Genomic DNA, 17,702 nt, shown 5'->3' on the forward strand with positions numbered 1-17,702 from the left:
CCAGGGGTCAGCTGGTGTGTCGCTCAGGGTGGCTGTGTCTGGCCCTTGCTCACTCACAGGTAGTAGTAAGAGGAGAATCTGTGTTTGGGCAGGTGGAGAGGGGTCCTGTGCTGGCTGCAGTTTCTCCCCTATCCAGGAAAGCGCTTGTCTTGGCCATGTCTTGTCATTTTAAGCCCCCAAAAAGGCCACTCGTAAGGACTGTTGCTACCAGAATTGGCTGGGAAGTGTGGACTTCTGGGAGCAGCGTGCTGTGGGTGGACGGGCCGGTTGCGAAGGTGTGTGAGGAGCGAAAAGGGCATCTTCCTTTTTGCAAAAATGACGCCAGTGGATTGGCATTTGGAATTCTGCATCTCCTGTGGGGAGGGGGGAGGGATTCTGCATCTCTGGGACTGTGGGCAGGAAGGGGCACTGATTCAGGTATTGGGTGGTTGTGGTCGTTGGGGCCCGGCAGGCCCTTCCCCAGCCCCGGGTCCCAGCCCCCAGCCCTGAGCCCTTGCGCCTCTTGTCTGCTTTCACCAGACAGAGCCACCATGGGGTCAACAGCCCCGGGGCCCATTCACCTGCTCGAGCTGTGTGACCAGAAGCTCCTGGAGTTTATCTGCAATGTGGACAACAAGGACTTGGTGTGGCTCGAAGAGATCGAGGAGGAGGCCCAGCGCATGTTCACCAGGTAAAGGCGAGGCTGAGCTGGCCGGAGGCGCCGTGGAGACACAGCAGCTTCCCCAGCTGACTTGCAAGACACACAGGCTGCCAGGGGTCCCCTCAGAGTGCCTGGTGCTGGGCCCGGTCTCATGTGACGGGCAGAGGAAGGAGAGGTGCTGGGCAGGCCCTCGGGATGGTGCTGCGGAGGCTTGCCTGGTGGCTTGGCTCCCATCCGCGGCCCCCAGAGGAAACCCTGCACGCCTGGCACGGGGCTCGCACGTGGCCTAGGAGAGCTTGGTGCTGGTGATCCCAGCTCGACTTGTCCCTGCCAGGAAAGGGCTGGGGCCAGGCTGGGTTGGGGGAGTGGGGCTGGCGGCCCCCGGCAGCCGCGGACATCACTCTCCTTGTGCCAAACAGTGAATTCAGCAAGGAGCCCGAGCTCATGCCCAAGACTCCTTCTCAGAAGAACCGTCGGAAGAAGAGGCGGGTTTCTTACATTCAGGATGAAAACAGAGACCCTGTCCGGAAAAGGTGGGAGGAGGGTCAGCTGGGCAGGTGGGGTCTGGAGGCTTGGTGCCCACCCGGAGACTTTGAGTTGAAGGTGTTCACTGGGAGCGAGCAGAGGCCGGCACGAGTAGTGGCGGGTGCCCTGTGGGCCCTGCTGAGGGGTGAAATGCCCCCAGGGAGGCGAAGTATGACCCAGGACCATGGAGCCTAGAGTGCGTGCATGCGTGTGTGTTCATGTGTGCGTGTTTGGGCCTTGGAGGATGGGAAGGATTTTCAGAGGTGGGACAAGAAAGAGAATCCATCCTTCTGCGTGGATGAAAGCAGCCAGAGATATGAACCAGGGGCTCCCCCTGTGGCTGCACTTGATAATGTCAATGGAAATGGCCATGGGCTGGAAAAGAGGCTGGGTCTTGGGGTCAGGTGGTCCAGGGTACGCACCCTGGCTTTGCCCCTTCACAGCTGGATGGCCTTGGGTTCATTTTCTACCCCTGGGCCTCAGTTTCCCCATCTCTAAGGCGAGGAGGATGGTTCCTGCCTCTCAGGGCCATCTTGTGTAGTAGAGCCTCCAAAGAGATGCTTGGCGCAGTGTGACCTCAGTCAGCGGGAAGTTTGTATGACTTTAATCTTCTCAGCGGTTCTGTGAGGTCTGGTAATGATCCCAATGTATAGGTGAGGAGGCTGAGGCTCAGAGACGAGCCGCCAGGGGTCTCGGCTGGTCTTCTGCCTCCACGCCCTGCGGTTCATATTCCATGCAGGCTAGTGGCCCCTGGGGAGACTGGTGCCCGCCCCCCGCTCGATTTTTGGGGGTACCCCTCGCCCTGTTGGGTTGTCTCAGCCTCTGCCCCACTGCCTCCAGCAGATTGTCCCGCAGAAGGACCCGGAGCAGCCAGCTGAGCTCCCGGCACCTCCGCAGCAAGGACAAGGTGGAGAAGTTGGCCACGGTGGTCGGTGAGAATGGCTCCGTCCTGCGCCGGGTGACCCGTGCTGCGGCTGCAGCTGCGGCAGCCACCGCAGCAATGGCAGCTCCTTCACCCGCCCCTGAGTCTTTCACGGCGCTGACCAAGGAGCCTGAAAACAGCCCAGCCCAGGGCCAGCTGGTACCCATGGTGGAGATTGGCGTCAGTGAGCGCCGGAGCGCCGAGCAGCACCTGGGCCAGCTCAGGTCCGCCAGGGCGCCTTCCCCGGCTCCGTCCCCTCCAGCCACGGCTCCCGTCGCCCACACCATCTTGATATCCGATGAGGAATCGACACCCCAGAAGCCGGAGGCTGGGAGACTGGGGTCTGTCACCGTGAGCTCCCTGATGGCTACACCCCAGGACCCCAAGGGCCGAGGGGTCGGAGCAGGCCGGTCCGCTTCCAAGCTCAGGATCGCACAGGCTTCCCCAGGTCCACAGGATTCGGCGGGCTCTCCAGCGTCGCCGTGGCAGGAGCGGGTGCTGGCTCCCCTCCTGCCTGATAACTGCTCCACGCCCACGGGCGCCCGGGTGGGCCCGCAGGCGGTAAGGCGCAGCCTGATTGCCCCGTCCTCCCCGGGCCACCAGGTCTCGCTGGCCCAAAAGTACTCGCTGGTGGCCAAACAGGAGAAACCAGTCCGCAGGTCGAGCAGAAGGATGGGCAAGAAAGCCGCAGAAGAGCCAGCTGCCTCCGCCCGTATCATCTGTGAGTCTGGGGGCCCAGCAGGAGATAGGGGTGCGGCGGGTGGTCCTTGGTGCCTGGCTTAGCTGGAGTGGCTCTGGGGAACCTTCTAGCAAGGAGCAGTCCCTGGAAGTCTCTGCGACGGTGTAAATGTTCCATATCTGTGCTGCCCTGTCTCACAGCTCCTGCAAAGCACATGTGGCTGTTGAGCCCCCAAATGCGCTAGTGTGAGGCTAGTGTGATGAAGGAACTGAATTTTTAGTTTCGTTACATTTTACTTGGTTTAGATTTAAGCTAATGTCTATTGTTATTGGATGGCGCAAATCTAGCCCAACCCTTTTATTTTACAGATTAGGAAACTGAGGTCCAGGGAGGTTGGCCAGTGTCCCTACGGTTAATGGTCATGCTGAGGGTCAAACCGAGGCCTTTAACCCAGGGCCAGCGTGACCCACCTTCTTCCCGCAGAGGCTCACTGAGATTGGCTACATTTGTGGCCTCCTTTTAGTGAAGCTGCTGGTCTGGAGCTACTGAGGGGAAGAGATGCGGATTGTCAGAGCAGAAGGGTCATTCTGGAGGGACAGAGAACTGGATTTAGTGGCAGCTTGGCAATTCACCTGCCCTGTGCCCTTGAGCAGGTTAACAGAACATTCTTTGTGGCTCTCAGCTGTTCCGTTAACCATTTGTATCATCATCTGGCTCAGCTCAGGACACCATAGTCGCGGTGGGAGCAGGTGCGACAAGCCACAGAGAATAGACGGCTTTAAGAGTCAGGGCTGGCTGCGTGGAGGAGGTGGGGTCAGAGCCGGGAGGCTTTTGAAGAAGAATAACCAGGCTCGCGGCAGGTGGAAAATTTATGGGGAGAGGTATCCCTGGCAGAGAGAACAACTTGTACGAAGACCCAGAGAAATGGAATGGCAAGGGCTGAGGTATCTTGGGCTCATGTACCAGACAAGGGGCCTGGGCTTGACCCACTGATGGAGCCGATGTGGCCCCTGATGGTCCCTGGCACTGTGTGAAAAATGGCCAAAAGGAAAGGAGGGAAGGAGGCAGGGAGACCAAGGAGGGGGCTATCACCAGGGTCCAGCCAGAGGACAGTGAGGCAGTGTGGCTGATGGAGAGGAAGGTCCAGGGTTCAAGTTAATGGCCACTAGAACAATAGTCAACATCGGCCTGGCACTTCCAAGAATTACAAGACACTAGGTTCTCATTTGGCCTTCGCAGCACCACCGTTAAGCCTGTTAGACTTCCCCCCCACTTGACAGAGGAGGAAACGGAAGCTTACAGTGGTCACCGAATTTGCAAAATTGGGAAACTGGGGCTTGAGCCCCACGTTTCATCCTTTCCGGGATGGCGGGCTGCCTGCCGAGGAGGCTGTGTGGGGTGCCCCGGAGTGAGGCTCGGTCCAGCGCATAATGGCACCTCACCTTGCCAGATTTCTTCCCCAACTGTGGAAGGGCTTGCTGTGGGTCATGGGGCTTGAGGACACGGAGCCTGGGGACCTGGCACACAGGCCATGTTTGGATTCTCAGAATGGCTGAGATGTTTCTAACTTGTGTTGGTGGTTACCTCAGGCCTGAATCTGATCCTTGGAGAGCGTGTGATGGAGCAGCTGAGCCTGGAGTTCTAGAAGGAGGGCAGGGGAGAGAGTCTCTAGACAAGTCTATCTCACTCCCAGCCCAGGGCTCCTTCACCTTGAGGTGGGAGGAAGAGGGGAGGGGAGGGGAGGGGGGACACTAAAACATGGTGATTAAGCCCTGGAATCACACAGAGCCTCAGTGACCTTGGGCACACCATTCTCTGGACCTTGGTTTTCCCATCTGTTAAATGGTGATAACACCTGCCTCGAATGTGGGTAGAGAACCCATCTTCATGCTTGGATATGGTATAGGCTCCATCAGTCTTAAAGGATAAAACCTAAGAAGGCTTGTGTTCCCGAAGCTCAGTCTGGATGTGGCCAGGCTGCCCCTGAACTGAATTGAGCTGCAGGGTGTTTAACAGCTGGGGTGGGCGGCCAGGGGAGCCTTTCTGGCTCTTGGCCCCCCACCTTTGGGAGCAGGCACCTGCTCCCTGACCCTGGCCCTGAGCTGCCCGCTCCCGCTGCCCCAGGCCTGGCTTCACCTCCCCTCTAAGCAGGGTGTTTGTTTCTCTGCTGCTGTTCTCTCTTCCTCATGGTTTGATGCTCCAGCCCCTGGTTCATCTTCCCTCCTTCCCTTAGACTCTGGGCACTGCCTGGCCTCACCCCAACTGCCTCTCAGCCTCACCTCGAAAAAGCCAGCCCTTTCCTGCCTCGTGAGCTTCTGCCCAGACCAGCAGCCCTCAACTTTCTGTCTCAGCACCTACTCCCAGTCTTAAAAATTATTGAAGACCCCAAAGAGTCTTTGATTGTGAGGGTTCGAGACACTGATAGTTACTATATGAGAAATTAAAACTGAGGGGCGCCCCAGCGGCTTAGTCAGTTAAGCGTCCAACTCTGGATCTCAGCTCGGGTCTTGGTCTCAAGGTCTTGAGTTCAAGCCCCATGTTGGGCTCCACACTGGGCATGGAAGCTACTTTAAAAAAATACATAAAAATTTTTTTAAAAACATTTTTTAAATTTATTTTTGAGAGACACAGACAAAGCATGAGGGGGGGAGAGACAAAAAGAGAGGGGAACACAGAATCCAAAGCAGGCTCCAGGCTCTGAGCTGTCAGCACAGAGACCGATGGGGGGCTTAGACCCACAAACCACAAGATCATGACCTGAGCCAAAGTCGGACGTTTAACCAACTGAGCCACCCAGGCGCCCCAAGATTTTTTTTTTTTAATAAAAAATTTAATTCTTTTCCAAAACAAAACTATAGTGAGGAGGCTGGCACTCTTCTAATTTCTTGCAGAACTTTTTAACATGTGGCTTGAAAGCAGACAGCGGATTCTGCACTCCATCTGCTGCATTGTGTTGTTTGAGTGAAAGCATATAAAGAAAACTTGGCCCCCCAGAGATACGTAGTTGAAAAAGAAAGGACTACTTTAAAAGTCTTTTCGGATAACTGTGCATATTCATTTCTTTTCAGTTTAATTTGTACATACTCAACACAAGTGAGTCTTCCACACTTCATTGCAGTGTGGAATCAGAAGCTATCATTGACCCCACCTTGGTCTGTCTTGTGCTTATTTATTATTTTTAATTTTTTCATGTTTATTATTTTTTTTTTGAAAGAGAGAGAGAGAGGGAAAGTGGAGGAGCAGAGAAAGGGGAGAAAGAGAATCCCAACCAGGCTCTGCTATTAGTGCAGAGTCCAACATGGGGCTTGAACTCATGAACTGTGACATGACCTGAGTGGAACTGTGACATGGCCTAAGAGGCAGAGGCTTAACCTACTGAGTCACCCAGGCGCCCATCTTGCACTTTGAATGGAACTTTTAGCCATATGCAATTTTGTAGCCTCATGCATTGATCATTTAGAAAATGCTGTTTCAAAAAAAAAAAAAAAAAGAAAGAAAATGCTGTTTCACTAAGTTATGTACAACTTCCTAATGTCGACACCCTTCATCATCTATTTTTTAAAAGGAGCACATTTGTTTTCCCATCTCATTAGAAAAGTCTGTAGGTATTGGGAAGCTAGAAGCTCATGGCAATGGATACATGGTTTTCAAAATTCCATTTTTGGGTGGGGAGTCGTTTTTTTATTATTGATAAAAAATCTTATTCATTGTTCTTTTTTAAATGTTTATTTTTGAGAGAGAGAGTGAGCACGAGAGGGGCAGAGAAGGAGGGAGACAGAGGATCTGAAGTGGGTTCTGAGCTGTCAGCAGAGAGATCGATGTGGGGCTCGAACTCTCAAACCGTGAAATCATGACCTGAGCTGAAATCAGATGCTTAACCAGCTGAGCCCCCCAGGCCCGCCTTATTGTTTTATTTTAAGTGACAGACTCATTTTGTTCATTTTTTAAGAAAATGTCTACCAAATATCCAAGATTGCATAACAATGGTTTGTCAATTGCCTTTTCAATTAAAAATCGTTCCAAGAAAAACGGCTAGTTGAGCTGGGAATTCAAACACGAGCACTTTCCATAGACATGGGTATACAGCAGAGGGCACTGCATATCCTTTCCACTCTACCACACAGAAAGTACGTAAGTTTAGATTTAATAACGTTCATAGTTTATACTCTTTCATCAAGGACATTCTTAAGTGAAATTGGAAGTTTCTGTGTTGAGTGTGGGGTCCGGTTTGGTTTCACGACCTCTGTTTGGTGCTCAGCGTCTCCCCTAGAATTGCTTCATTGCTTTTGCACTGTCAGGGTTTTTTGTGTTGTGAAAACAGTTAAGACCCCATGAAAGGATCTTGGGCACTTGACTTTCAGGAGTCTGAAAACAGACTTTGGGAACCATTGGCCTGGGTGTCCTTCTCTCTCCCAACTTTCCCCCTTTGTCTGTGATTGTGTCTTCCTTCACATCCTAGCCTCCGGACCAGTTTGGGTCCCTGTTACAATCTTTCAAAATCTTCTGCTCTTTTCTGTCATCATACATACCACATGTCATTTACAGGATTATTTGATGGTTATGTAGACCAGATAGTGGCTCTGTTTGTCTTGCTCACTGTTGGGTCCCCAGGGCCTCAGGGCCTGGTATGTAGTAGGCCCTCAGGGAATAACTGTTGAATGAATAAGCTGCTTTGTGTTGGAACCCATGCGGGATGTTGGGGACCTGGAGTCAGACACTGTGTTTCTTCCCACGGTATTCCGCCCAGTGAAGGAGCCAAGATGTGCCATCAGATAGGCAAGATGCCAGCCGGGAATAGGCGACATAAAGCCAACAGCCCTATTGAGGATGCTAGAAGCAGAGGGAATTTACTCAGTGCAGGCAGGGCCTCTGCACCCAGTGAAGGGAGGGGTCTTTGGGATGGAGCAGGTCCCTGCCCAGTGAAGCAAGGAGTCTCTGGGGTGGAAAAGGCCCGTGTCTGGTGAAGGGAGGGGGTCTCTGGGGTGGAGAGGGCCTGAGTCTGGTGAAGGGGGGTCTGTGGGGTGGAGAGGGTCCGTGTCTGGTGAAGGGGGGGTGGTCTCTGGGGTGGAGAGGGCCTGTGTCCGTGAAGGGAGGGGATCTCTGGGGTGGAGAGGGCGCATGCCTGGTGAAGGGGGGTCCTGTGGGGTGGAGAGGGCCTGTGTCCGGTGAAGCAGGGGTGTCTGGGGTGCAGATGGTCTGGCTGTTGATGAAGAGCGGCCAAGCTCCAAGCAGCACGTAGCTCCCTGGACCACCTGGAGTGACACCTGGCCAGTTTCTGAGGCATCATCCGTTCCTTTGTTTTTCCCTCAGGTCACAGTTACCTGGAGAGGCTCCTGAATGTTGAGGTGCCCCAGAAAGTTGGGTGAGTTCAGTTCCAGGGCTTGGGGACCTTTCCAGTGCTGGGCAGGGCACATGGATTCCTCCCTAGCTGAGTTGCAGGAGTGGAGGCATTTCCTGTGCCTGCGCCTTCCCTCCTGTGGGGACTGCCTACTGCTGCAGCCACTCCTCCCCCCTTTCTAACCTGACACAGGTAACAGCTCTGGCCTGGCCTTGAGTCTTCCAAGCCTTACCCTGGGGCATGGGCTCCATGGAAGTCTAATCCAGAGGCCCTTGAAAGGGCCATTACGGACATGAGGAGCTACATGGTGGAAAGGGGGCGGCACGGGCCTGCACATGCTTTCTGCTCCATGGTAGCAGCCCAGCCTCGCTCTGGGCCAGCAGTGCTTTTCCTTGAGGCCACATCTTGCCATCACTAAAACTAGGGCCCTCCTGTCCCTGCTTTGGAGCAAAGGGTCAGCGCTTGAGATGGAGAGACAGGGAAACTGGGCAGACATGCTGGCTCTGCTGGCCCTCCGGGGAATGGAGAGCAGGCCTCACAAGAGACAGTGACCCATTGGGACGTGAGGGTTCGGGGCGGAGCTGGCAAAGGGCTGACATCCTGAACCAGGCCCCGATGGTGTGAGTGCCACCAAGTTCAGAAGCGGACCTCCCTTGTCTGAGCGGGCCACAGATGCCCCAGGGTGTCCCTGGCTCTGGCTGCTGACCTCTTGCCCTGTGTGGCGCTGTGGGTTGGTGACCCAGACCAGGGTGTCTGATGGGTGGGGAGGTGCTCCTGTGAGGAGGACTCAGGCTGGCGGGACGGGTCCCACATGGCCTTTTTCTCTGTTTTCAGCCCTGAACAGAAGCAGCCCAGCGAGGAGGCCGAGGCTGTGCAGGCGGCTGAGCTAGAGGTAAGGCGAGCAGGCCAGGGAGCGGCGGGTCAAGTGCCCATGAGGCCCAGGTGCAGACCCCAAAGCCTTGGTCCTTCCCCCCTCAGAGTCCCAAGCAAGACAGAAGCACCTTGTGGCCCCGCAGCGCCACCAAGATCGCCATTAGCACACCTGGCTCGCAGTCTGTGGCTGGTGGCCCAGAAACGCCCTCCAAAGGACAGCAAGGTGAGTCTTCGTGCCGTGTGCAGATACTCAGGACCAAGGTGGCCTCGGTGGCCTTGGCCTGACTTTCTTTCAGGGAGAGAGAAGCCTGTTTCCGGGCTCTTCGGCCAGAGGTAAATGAGACCCGTGGAGGTGCAGGTCTTTGGGTGTCCAGGTTTCATTGCCCACCGTCTGGCTGGAGCTGCAGCTGTCGCGTGAGTGGCCACGGCTGGTTGGTGTATGAACCCAGGCGGCGTGAGACTGGGGGGCCTGAACTGGGATATCGACTGTGAACCCATCAGGTCAAAGACTTGGGCCCCCCCCCTGGGGGCAGTGGGAGGAGCTCTGTGCTGGGGTGTGAACACCTGGCCTTGTGTTATGCCTCTGCCGCTGTTTCGCGCCTCACCTTTGTGGGTCCCCTGCGTGAAGCGGATGGAAGAGCTACGGGCTGTGGCACCCCCAGGCCGCCAGGCGTGTCCCGGGTCTGGCCCACGTCTCCTCAGTGGGAAGAGCACTGTGGCAGAGAAGTCTTTGTCCACAGCTTTCCCAGCTCTACGATGGGGCCCGCGACAAGAAGCACTCCAGCACTGTAGGCCCCGGGCAGGCTGCAAGGTCCCTGCAAGGTTAAACAGCAAGGGGCGAGATTGGCGCTTTCCCCAGCAGTGAAACAAAATGGACTTGACCCCATGCCCCCACGGGGTCAAGTCCGTTTTGGACCCTGCCCGGGGGGCCCTCCCCTCTTCCTGTCATGGCAGCCTCAGCCGCTTGGGCTGGAGGGGTGGGAGTTTGAAGCCAGTCGAGGGGTCTGTCAGAGTCTGTTAGCGTTTCCACAGCTTCTGCTCCTGAAACATCCCCCTCAGCTCTCCGTGTTAAAGGTGGGCGGGGCATGGGTGGGCCACCTCATCGGATTGTCCTGCTGTTCTCATCACCAAGGCCACGCATGGGGGTGAGGGGTCCGCAGGCTGGGGTTTGTGTGCTGGGCTCCAGACGTCCATAGGTTTCTCAGGGCCGGTTGGTGCCAAGGCTAATGCCGCTGGTCACCTTGGGACCTGCCTGGAACAGAGCCTTGCCCCCACCGTGGCTGCCGCAGGCGGACACCTTCCCCAGACCCCTCCAAGCTGTTCCTGTGGCCTCACCAAAATTGCTCTCTTCACAGAGCCCAAGACTGACCAAGCAGATGGCCCCAAGGAGCCACCCCAGAGTGTCAGGTGTGCATCTGGGAAAGGAGGGCGTAGGTGACTCTTCCGAGGGGCGCAGAGGGGCATGAACCTCGGGTCCTTGTTTGGGAAGAGTGGGGATGTGGTTGATGAGGCCCAGTGCAGGAGGTGGCTCACTGCAGTGAGACCAAGCCGGCCTGGGAGTGGCTGACCGGGTCCTAGACCCCACCCCCTGCATCCTCCTGGCGCTGTGACCTAGGACTGGGCACTTAGTCAGGAAGACCCCGCCCCTGTAGCACCTCTCCGCCCGGACCCCTCTGAGCGGGGCCCAGCTCTGTCCACAGGGTGACCTCTTATGGGGTGTGGTGGGGGCCCCGGGGAGGGGACGGGGTCGGCCCGATGACGCCAACGCCGCCATGCGGTGACAGGAGGAAGCGCAGCTACAAGCAGGCCGTGAGTGAGCTGGACGAGGAGCAGCAGCTGGAGGACGAGGAGCTGCAGCCCCCCAGGAGCAAGACCCCTTCCCCACCCTGCCCGGCCAGCAAGGTGAGCGGGGCCTCTGCCCTCCCTTGGTTGCCCCCGCCGTGCCCGGGCGTCCTTACCCTGGTCCTCCCCCGCAGGTGGTGCGGCCCCTCCGGACCTTCCTGCACACGGTGCAGAGGAACCAGATGCTCATGACCCCGACCTCGGTCCCCCGCGGCAGTGTCATGAAATCCTTCATCAAGCGCAACACTCCCCTGCGCATGGACCCTAAGGTGAGGGAGTCTGGACCCCTGGCCGTGCTTTGCTAGGGCCAGAGCAGCATGGCTGAGGGCTCCCATTTGTCCCCTAGGCTACTGGGAGTGGCGTGGGTCCGGCCAAGGCAGCCATGACCTGGCACCAGTTAAAGGCCAGCTCTAGCCTCTAGGGCCTTGGGCTGCCTCAACGTTTGAGGACTGTTCAGGCTTCTTGGGCTCCGCAGAGCAGCTCAGAGGCTTGGCTGGCTCAGCGTGACTCCTGGGTCTTGGGCCCTGAGCTGGTAGTAGAAATGGCATAGCTGGCCATGGCCGTGACCATCCATCCCCACGCCCCCTATGGAGACTTGAGTAGTTAGGGCGAGGGACACCCGTGGACACTGTGCTCACTGAAGATGAGGGCTGGTGGGACGGGAGGGGGTGGGGAGCTGCCGATGAGAGGGCACAGGCTCCACACAGACTCTGGCATCGCCAAGAGGGTGGTCTGCCTTCCGGACGTCCCCAAGCCTGGCATTAACTCCTGGCTTTTTCCTTGTCTCCTCTCCTCCACAGTGCAGCTTCGTCGTAAGTAAAGCCTTCTCTGTCCTTGTAACCTAGCTCCCCCTAGCACTTACCTGCTGTAGTCCTCTTCCCGCAAACCCACCCGCACCCGTAGAAGCACTAACATCGGAGGTGGAGCACCGGGAAAGGGGGTGGCTGCCTGGAGGTGCCCAGCCATTCCGGCTGTCCTCCCTCTGCGGGGCTGGTCCTCTCTGCCCTTGTCTCTGCTCCCAGGAGGACAAGTCTCGACCTCAGAGCCTCCCTGTAACAAGAGGAGGCAGAGGGGGTGCGGCCTGCTGCTATTTACCGGGGCCACAGCTTGAATTTCCCCACAGCACCTCCCTCCCCGGTCCCGGGCTACCCCTCAGGGTCTGGGGCTGCGAAGAGAACAGATAAGTGGCCTCTGGTCCCCAGAGCCACTGAGATTATTGGGTCACAGACCTGAGCTACTGCCTTAAGGGGCAGAGCAGTAGGGAGGAACCGTTGTTGAAGGCTGGGTCCTGTGGGATAGGGGTAGAAATGTCACTCGCGGCCTCTGGAGAGAAGGCCACAGGAGCTGTTCTCTTCTCAGATCCCTCAGAGCTGAGCCGGGCCAATGGCCCTGAGGAAGGAGCCTCACACAGCTGGGATCAGCTCAGCCTATGGTCTTGGCCGCCTGGGGTCTCCCAGGTGACAAGGCTGCAGCCCTTCCATTCCTCTGTTCCCACCGGCGCTTTGAAGGGCCTCCTATCAGGAGGGCTTCTGCTTCTAGCCGAGGGCCTGGGGCTTGGCGGATCAAGGGGCTTCTCAGCCGCCAGCCATACAGGTCTTGAACTTGCCTGTTGTGCAAGGAGGCTGGCCCCCTCTGTGTGAACGAGGCAATGCGTGCCCTCCAATATGCAAGCAAACAGGCTGTGTGGCCCTACACACCTAGTAGGTGCTAGGCCCCTGGGCCCACAGCAGTGAACTGGACTCGGGACTTGCTCTTCCTACAGAGAACTCCCATGTCACACACAGACTGATGGGAGCCTGGCTGGCTTCATGGGGATGACCAGAGGTCCAGGGAGCGCCTTTTCCCGCTTTGGGGAGCCCAGATCCCTGCACAGGGCATCTGGTGGTGGTGGTCAGTTCTTAGTTAGGAGCCGGGGCCTACGTACATCACAGGGAACTTAAGAAACTCGCACTAGTTTCCTGACCAATCTTTGGCTGAATTTCCTAGGCTACAAAATGAGATCAGAGGTCCCTTCATAGTAATGGGTGAACCAGAGTCATGTCCATCAAGCACACAGGACTTGGTACGAAGTGGTGTTTAGTAATTGGTAGAGAGACTGCTCGATTGAGGCACCTGGAGGCAGAAGGGGCTAAATAAGCGTTTGGTTTTCTCATCCGCTTCCTTGGCCTTGATGGTGGCCTCTGGGGAACAGGGACAACCCACCCCACCTTGGAGGGTTGGAGCAGAGGGCGAACATGGATTCTATGATGTGAACAAATCTTGCTTCTATAAAATTCACAATGTGCAGGATCATTTCTCTGACCTGTGCTGGGAAGTTTTAGCACTCAAGCTTCGGGGATATCACATGTTTTGCTGAGCCCTGTTGGAAGCAGGAGTCTGATGGGCACTTGGGGGGCAGGAAGAGAGGGTGAGGTGCTTTCCCCACCGGAGAGCAGGGGGTGGAAGTTGGCCCCCTGCTGGTTGGAGGACCTCGAACCTGTCAAGTTATACCTTCTACCAAACTTGGAGCATTTTCAGCCATTATTTCTAAGAAATTCTGTTTCAGTGTTGCATTCTTTCCTCTCCATCGTGGGTGACAGTGACACCCACATGGGTGGCGGATCTTTCTGTGTTGTCACAGTTCTTCATGCTCTCTGCTCATTTCTCTTCCATAGCTTTTTCTCTCTGTTCGGATCAGCTACATTTTATGGATTGATCTGTACGTTTACTGACATCTGTTGGTCTTTTCCATTCTGCCCTTGGACCCATGCACTGAATTTCTCATTTCTGTTACTATATTTTGAGTTCTGAAGTTTCCATTTTGCTTTTTTTCTAGATCTTCTGCTTGCTGCGATTTTCTGTTCTGCCATTTATCTTAAGAATATGATTGCTGTTGAAGCATTTCTGTAATAGCGGCCTTGATGTCTTTGTTGGATAAGGCTAACACCTGTCGCCTTGATGTTGGTGGCTGCTGAGCGCCTTCACAGGGGAGTGGAGATTTTCCTGGTTCTTTGTGTGCTGAGTAGTTTTCGATTATATCCTGGCCATTTTGAATATTGCATTATGAGGCCACATGTTGTTCAAATCTAAGAGAGAATGTCGGTATCTTGCTCTAACAGCAGCCCAGCTGGTTTGGTCCAGTCCCTCCTTCTGTGGGATATGGTTTCAGTGTTTACATTTCAAAGTCTTTGCGGTGCTTTTGGATCAAGTTTTTGGTATAATAGATGGTCAGATCCGTGCATCTGCAGCTTGCAGCTGAGCCTCAGAGTTCAAACAACCGTAGGGTGTCATTTTCTCCATGCATCTAGTATATTTCACTTCGCCAGGGCTCCCACTCTCTGTCCTCCAGCCAGGAAGCTGGGATTCCGTTACCCTGCTCCACGCATGCTTCCGTGACCACACCCAGGGTCACCTGGCAGGGAGACAGAAAAAAGCCACAGCACTCATAACCTTTGGGGATCCCAGCTCCATGGTGTGGAGAGGCAGCTCCTCCTCCCCCAGAGTTTTGCCTCTGTGGGTTCCTGTAACTGCTGCTTCCCATTGCCATCGGGCTGTTTATCGCTCGGGGCACGAGCAGAGGAAGAAAAGAGCCACTAAAATCGGGGTTTCTGCATGCTCTGAGCATTAGATTCCCCCTTTCCAATTCTTAAGTGAGAATTATAGGGTCTTTCCCAGAGTTCTGTCTGTCTGCACCCCACAGATCCCTTTGTGGTTTCAGACCTCATTGAGTTTAGGCTAGAAGGAGGAAGAAAATGGTAAACTTACTGCTGGCTCAGTGATGCTTCAAAGCCTGGTCTTCCTGTCTGCCTGTTCACATCACCCTCATACAGCCGCTCCATGCAGTCAGGTTTCATGGCCACATTCAGTGGCAGAAGCAGGTGTGTCTTGCCCACAACCAGAGAGCCCTTCTCTCCATCTTTAGGATTGTATTCCCGTGGGGCCAGACTTCTAGGTGGGAAATCTGCAGTCAAGGTCAGAGGCCAAGGAGAAATAGACAGTCACTAATGCAGGGAGAGGGGCCTATGGGTGGCGGAGCACAGAGGTGAGAGTCTGATGGGAGCCAGGTGAGGGTGATGGGGGACCTCTGGCCCAGGTCCCAGCCCCCACCCGCAATGCCCTGGCCATCAGGGGAAAAGTGCCAGTCTTATCCTTAGCTAGGAAGAGCTTGATGTCCCCCCCCCATGCCCTCTGGTTGCCCACTGCTGTGCCCCTGGGGCTTTCTGGGCATGCGGAGGGGAAGGGTTCCAGCACAGATCTGTTAAACAACCAACTAGTACTTTTAAAAAGCTGTTGTCAGAATCATTAGGTGCCTGTATCATAGGAAGTTTGGAAAATATACCATCCTTTTTTTTTAATGTTCATTTACTTTTGAGAGAGACAGAGCATGAGTGGGGGAGGGGCAGAGAGAGGGAGGGAGACACAGAATCCGAAGCAGGCTCCAGGCTCTGAGCTGTCAGCACAGAGCCCAACACGGGGTTCGAACTCACAGACCACAAGATGAGGACCTGAGCCAAGTCAGATGCTCAACCAACTAAGCCACCCGGGTGCCCTGAGAAAATATACCATCCTTAACATATCTCACCAGCCTATAGTAATTTATGTTAGCATTTGTCCATATTTATTTTTTTTCAAATACTGAGAAACATAAAAGTGTGTGTGCTGTATACATAGTATAAAAGTTATAACGCATAGAAATAATAAATTAACGCTTATGTCCCCACTGCCCCCTTTAGTTAACCACAACTTTTACGGCTTTCTTTCCCTCTCTTCAGATGTCAATCTTCCTTTTCTTCCCAGGTGCACTTTAATATAGTTATAATCAGAGCATACATCGAATTTTGAACCCTGATTTTTGTGCTGCTGCAACTTGGCAGGGCTCAGCCAAGGGTGCATGGGAGGCCTCAGCATGTCCCCAGAAGGACCGAAGACTCAGGGCCACAGTCTGGTTGGGGAGGAAGGCATGTTTGGGGGGTGACTCTGCCTCTGGAGCCTGACTGGGGCCTGAGGGCCTCGCTCACCCCAGCTCCGCCCGTCTCAGGAGAAGGAGCGGCAGCGCCTGGAGAATCTGCGGAGGAAGGAGGAGGCCGAGCAGCTCCGCAGGCAGAAAGTGGAGGAGGACAAGCGGCGGAGACTGGAGGAGGTGAAGCTGTAAGTGGTGTGGCTCCTGGCCCCGCCCCCGGGCTCTGGCCCCGCCCCCGGGCTCTGGCCCCGCCCCCGGGCTCTGGCCCCGCCCCCGGGCTCTGGCCCCGCCCAGGTACTACAGCCCTGTGTCCGCAGGAAGCGCGAGGAGCGCCTTCGCAAGGTGCTGCAGGCCCGGGAGCGGGTGGAGCAGATGAAGGAGGAGAAGAAGAAGCAGATCGAGCAGAAGTTTGCTCAGATCGAAGAGAAGACTGAGAAGGTGCGCGCCTCCGGCTGGCGGGCGGCCAGGCTTCAGGGTGGGCAGCGCCCTGGCGGGCCCCACGCAGATCCACTCGTGGCCAGTGGCTCCTGGGTGTCCCTCCCCTGGACTGTGGGGAACCGGCAGGTTCGCAGGGGCCCCGCGCTGCAGGGCTGAGTGAGGAGGGTGCTCTAATGGGCACATGTGGATGGGCCCTGCAGGCCAAAGAGGAGCGGCTGGTGGAGGAGAAAGCCAAGAAGAAGGCAGCGGCCAAGAAGATGGAGGAGGTGGAGGCGCGCCGGAAGCAAGAGGAGGAGGCACGGAGGCTCAGGCGGCTCCAACAGGTGCGCGGGCAGGTGGGCAGAGGGGCCTGCACATCAAGAAGGGTCGGGAAGGCCCGGTAGCGCCTCAGTCCGGAGGGTCCCCGGCACACCCTATTGTTGGGTTGGTCTCAGTGGCTCTTGTTGCTTTAAGCCCGAAGGAGTTTCAACAAATACCCAGGAGACGTGGATGGTGAGAGTAACCAGCCTCCCGCTTTCTGTAGAGGTGGTAGGTCAGGGGTCAAGTGTATGGACTCCAGAGCCAGACTTCCAGTCTGAGCTCTGCCACTTATTAGCTGGGTGACCCTGGGCAGGTTCCTTGACCTTTCTGGGCTTTGATTCCTTCAAGGACCACCTACTTGACAGGGTTGGTGTGAGGGTTGAATGTTTTGCCTATAAGAGTAGCGCCTACCCCTTCCTGGGGGCTGTCTTATCTCAGGACGATAGGGAACACAGATGTGTCATTGGGGGGTTATACTACTAATAACCAAAAATTTTTGGGCATTTGCTGCGTGCGAGACCCCGTACTAAGTGTTTTCTGTGTATGAACTCGGCGACTTCGCGAGGTGTAGTCGTTTCTGTTGTTCCTGTCTTATCAATGAGGAAACCGAGGCCAGAGGGCTGAAGCCACTTGCCCGGTGTCACACAGCTGGCCAGTCTGGTTCCGGTCTCTACCCTTAACTACTGGCTCTGCGGTTGCATATAAAGCAATTTTCACAGGGCGCCTGGGCGGCTCAGTGGGTTGAGCGTCCGACTCTTGATCTTGGCGCGGGTCCCGATCTCACGGTTTCATGAGTTCGAGTCCTGTGTCGGGCTCTGCACTGACAGTGCCGAGCCTGCTGGGGATTCTTTGTTTCCCCCACCCCCGCCCCTCCTCTACTCTTGCTGACTCTGTCTCTCTCAAAATAAATAAACTTAAGGCAATTTTCCTAAGATGCCTTTTCCTGGGGATTCTTGCGGCGCCTTGCTCAGGGCTTCGTTGCTGGAGGGAAGAGGGCCCTGCGGGCTCTCCTCCCTCCCTCCCAGACCGGTCCCCGGCTTCTCCAGCCCAGGCCTGGCCCGAGGGCCCTGACCTTGCACTCCGTTCACAGGATGAGGAAGAGCGGCGCCACCAGGAGCTGCTGCAGAAGAAGCGGGAGGAGGAGCAGGAGCGGGTGCGCCGGGCGGCCGAGGCCAAGAGGCTGGCGGAGCAGCGGGAGCACGAGCG

The 17,702-nt window shown here is 56.0% G+C and overlaps 1 protein-coding gene across 1 annotated transcript in view; it reads left to right on the plus strand.

Annotated features, from left to right (window-relative positions):
- The first annotated feature begins 250 nt into the window (after window positions 1-250).
- Window positions 251-17,702, plus strand: part of INCENP (inner centromere protein) — a 23,779-nt gene continuing 6,327 nt past the window's right edge. Inside the window, 15 exon segments of the mRNA XM_077748749.1 lie at window positions 251-275; window positions 520-670; window positions 1,060-1,173; window positions 2,009-2,808; window positions 8,077-8,128; window positions 8,939-8,996; window positions 9,083-9,200; window positions 10,333-10,384; window positions 10,762-10,879; window positions 10,954-11,088; window positions 11,620-11,631; window positions 15,837-15,946; window positions 16,076-16,196; window positions 16,397-16,519; window positions 17,587-17,701. Coding sequence (XP_077604875.1) covers window positions 531-670; window positions 1,060-1,173; window positions 2,009-2,808; window positions 8,077-8,128; window positions 8,939-8,996; window positions 9,083-9,200; window positions 10,333-10,384; window positions 10,762-10,879; window positions 10,954-11,088; window positions 11,620-11,631; window positions 15,837-15,946; window positions 16,076-16,196; window positions 16,397-16,519; window positions 17,587-17,701 — 2,068 coding nt within the window. The 5' untranslated portion in view covers window positions 251-275; window positions 520-530.

This window comes from Crocuta crocuta, unplaced genomic scaffold (assembly GCF_008692635.1).
Source record: "Crocuta crocuta isolate KB4526 unplaced genomic scaffold, BGI_CrCroc_1.0 scaffold323, whole genome shotgun sequence".
Taxonomy (NCBI): domain Eukaryota; kingdom Metazoa; phylum Chordata; class Mammalia; order Carnivora; family Hyaenidae; genus Crocuta; species Crocuta crocuta.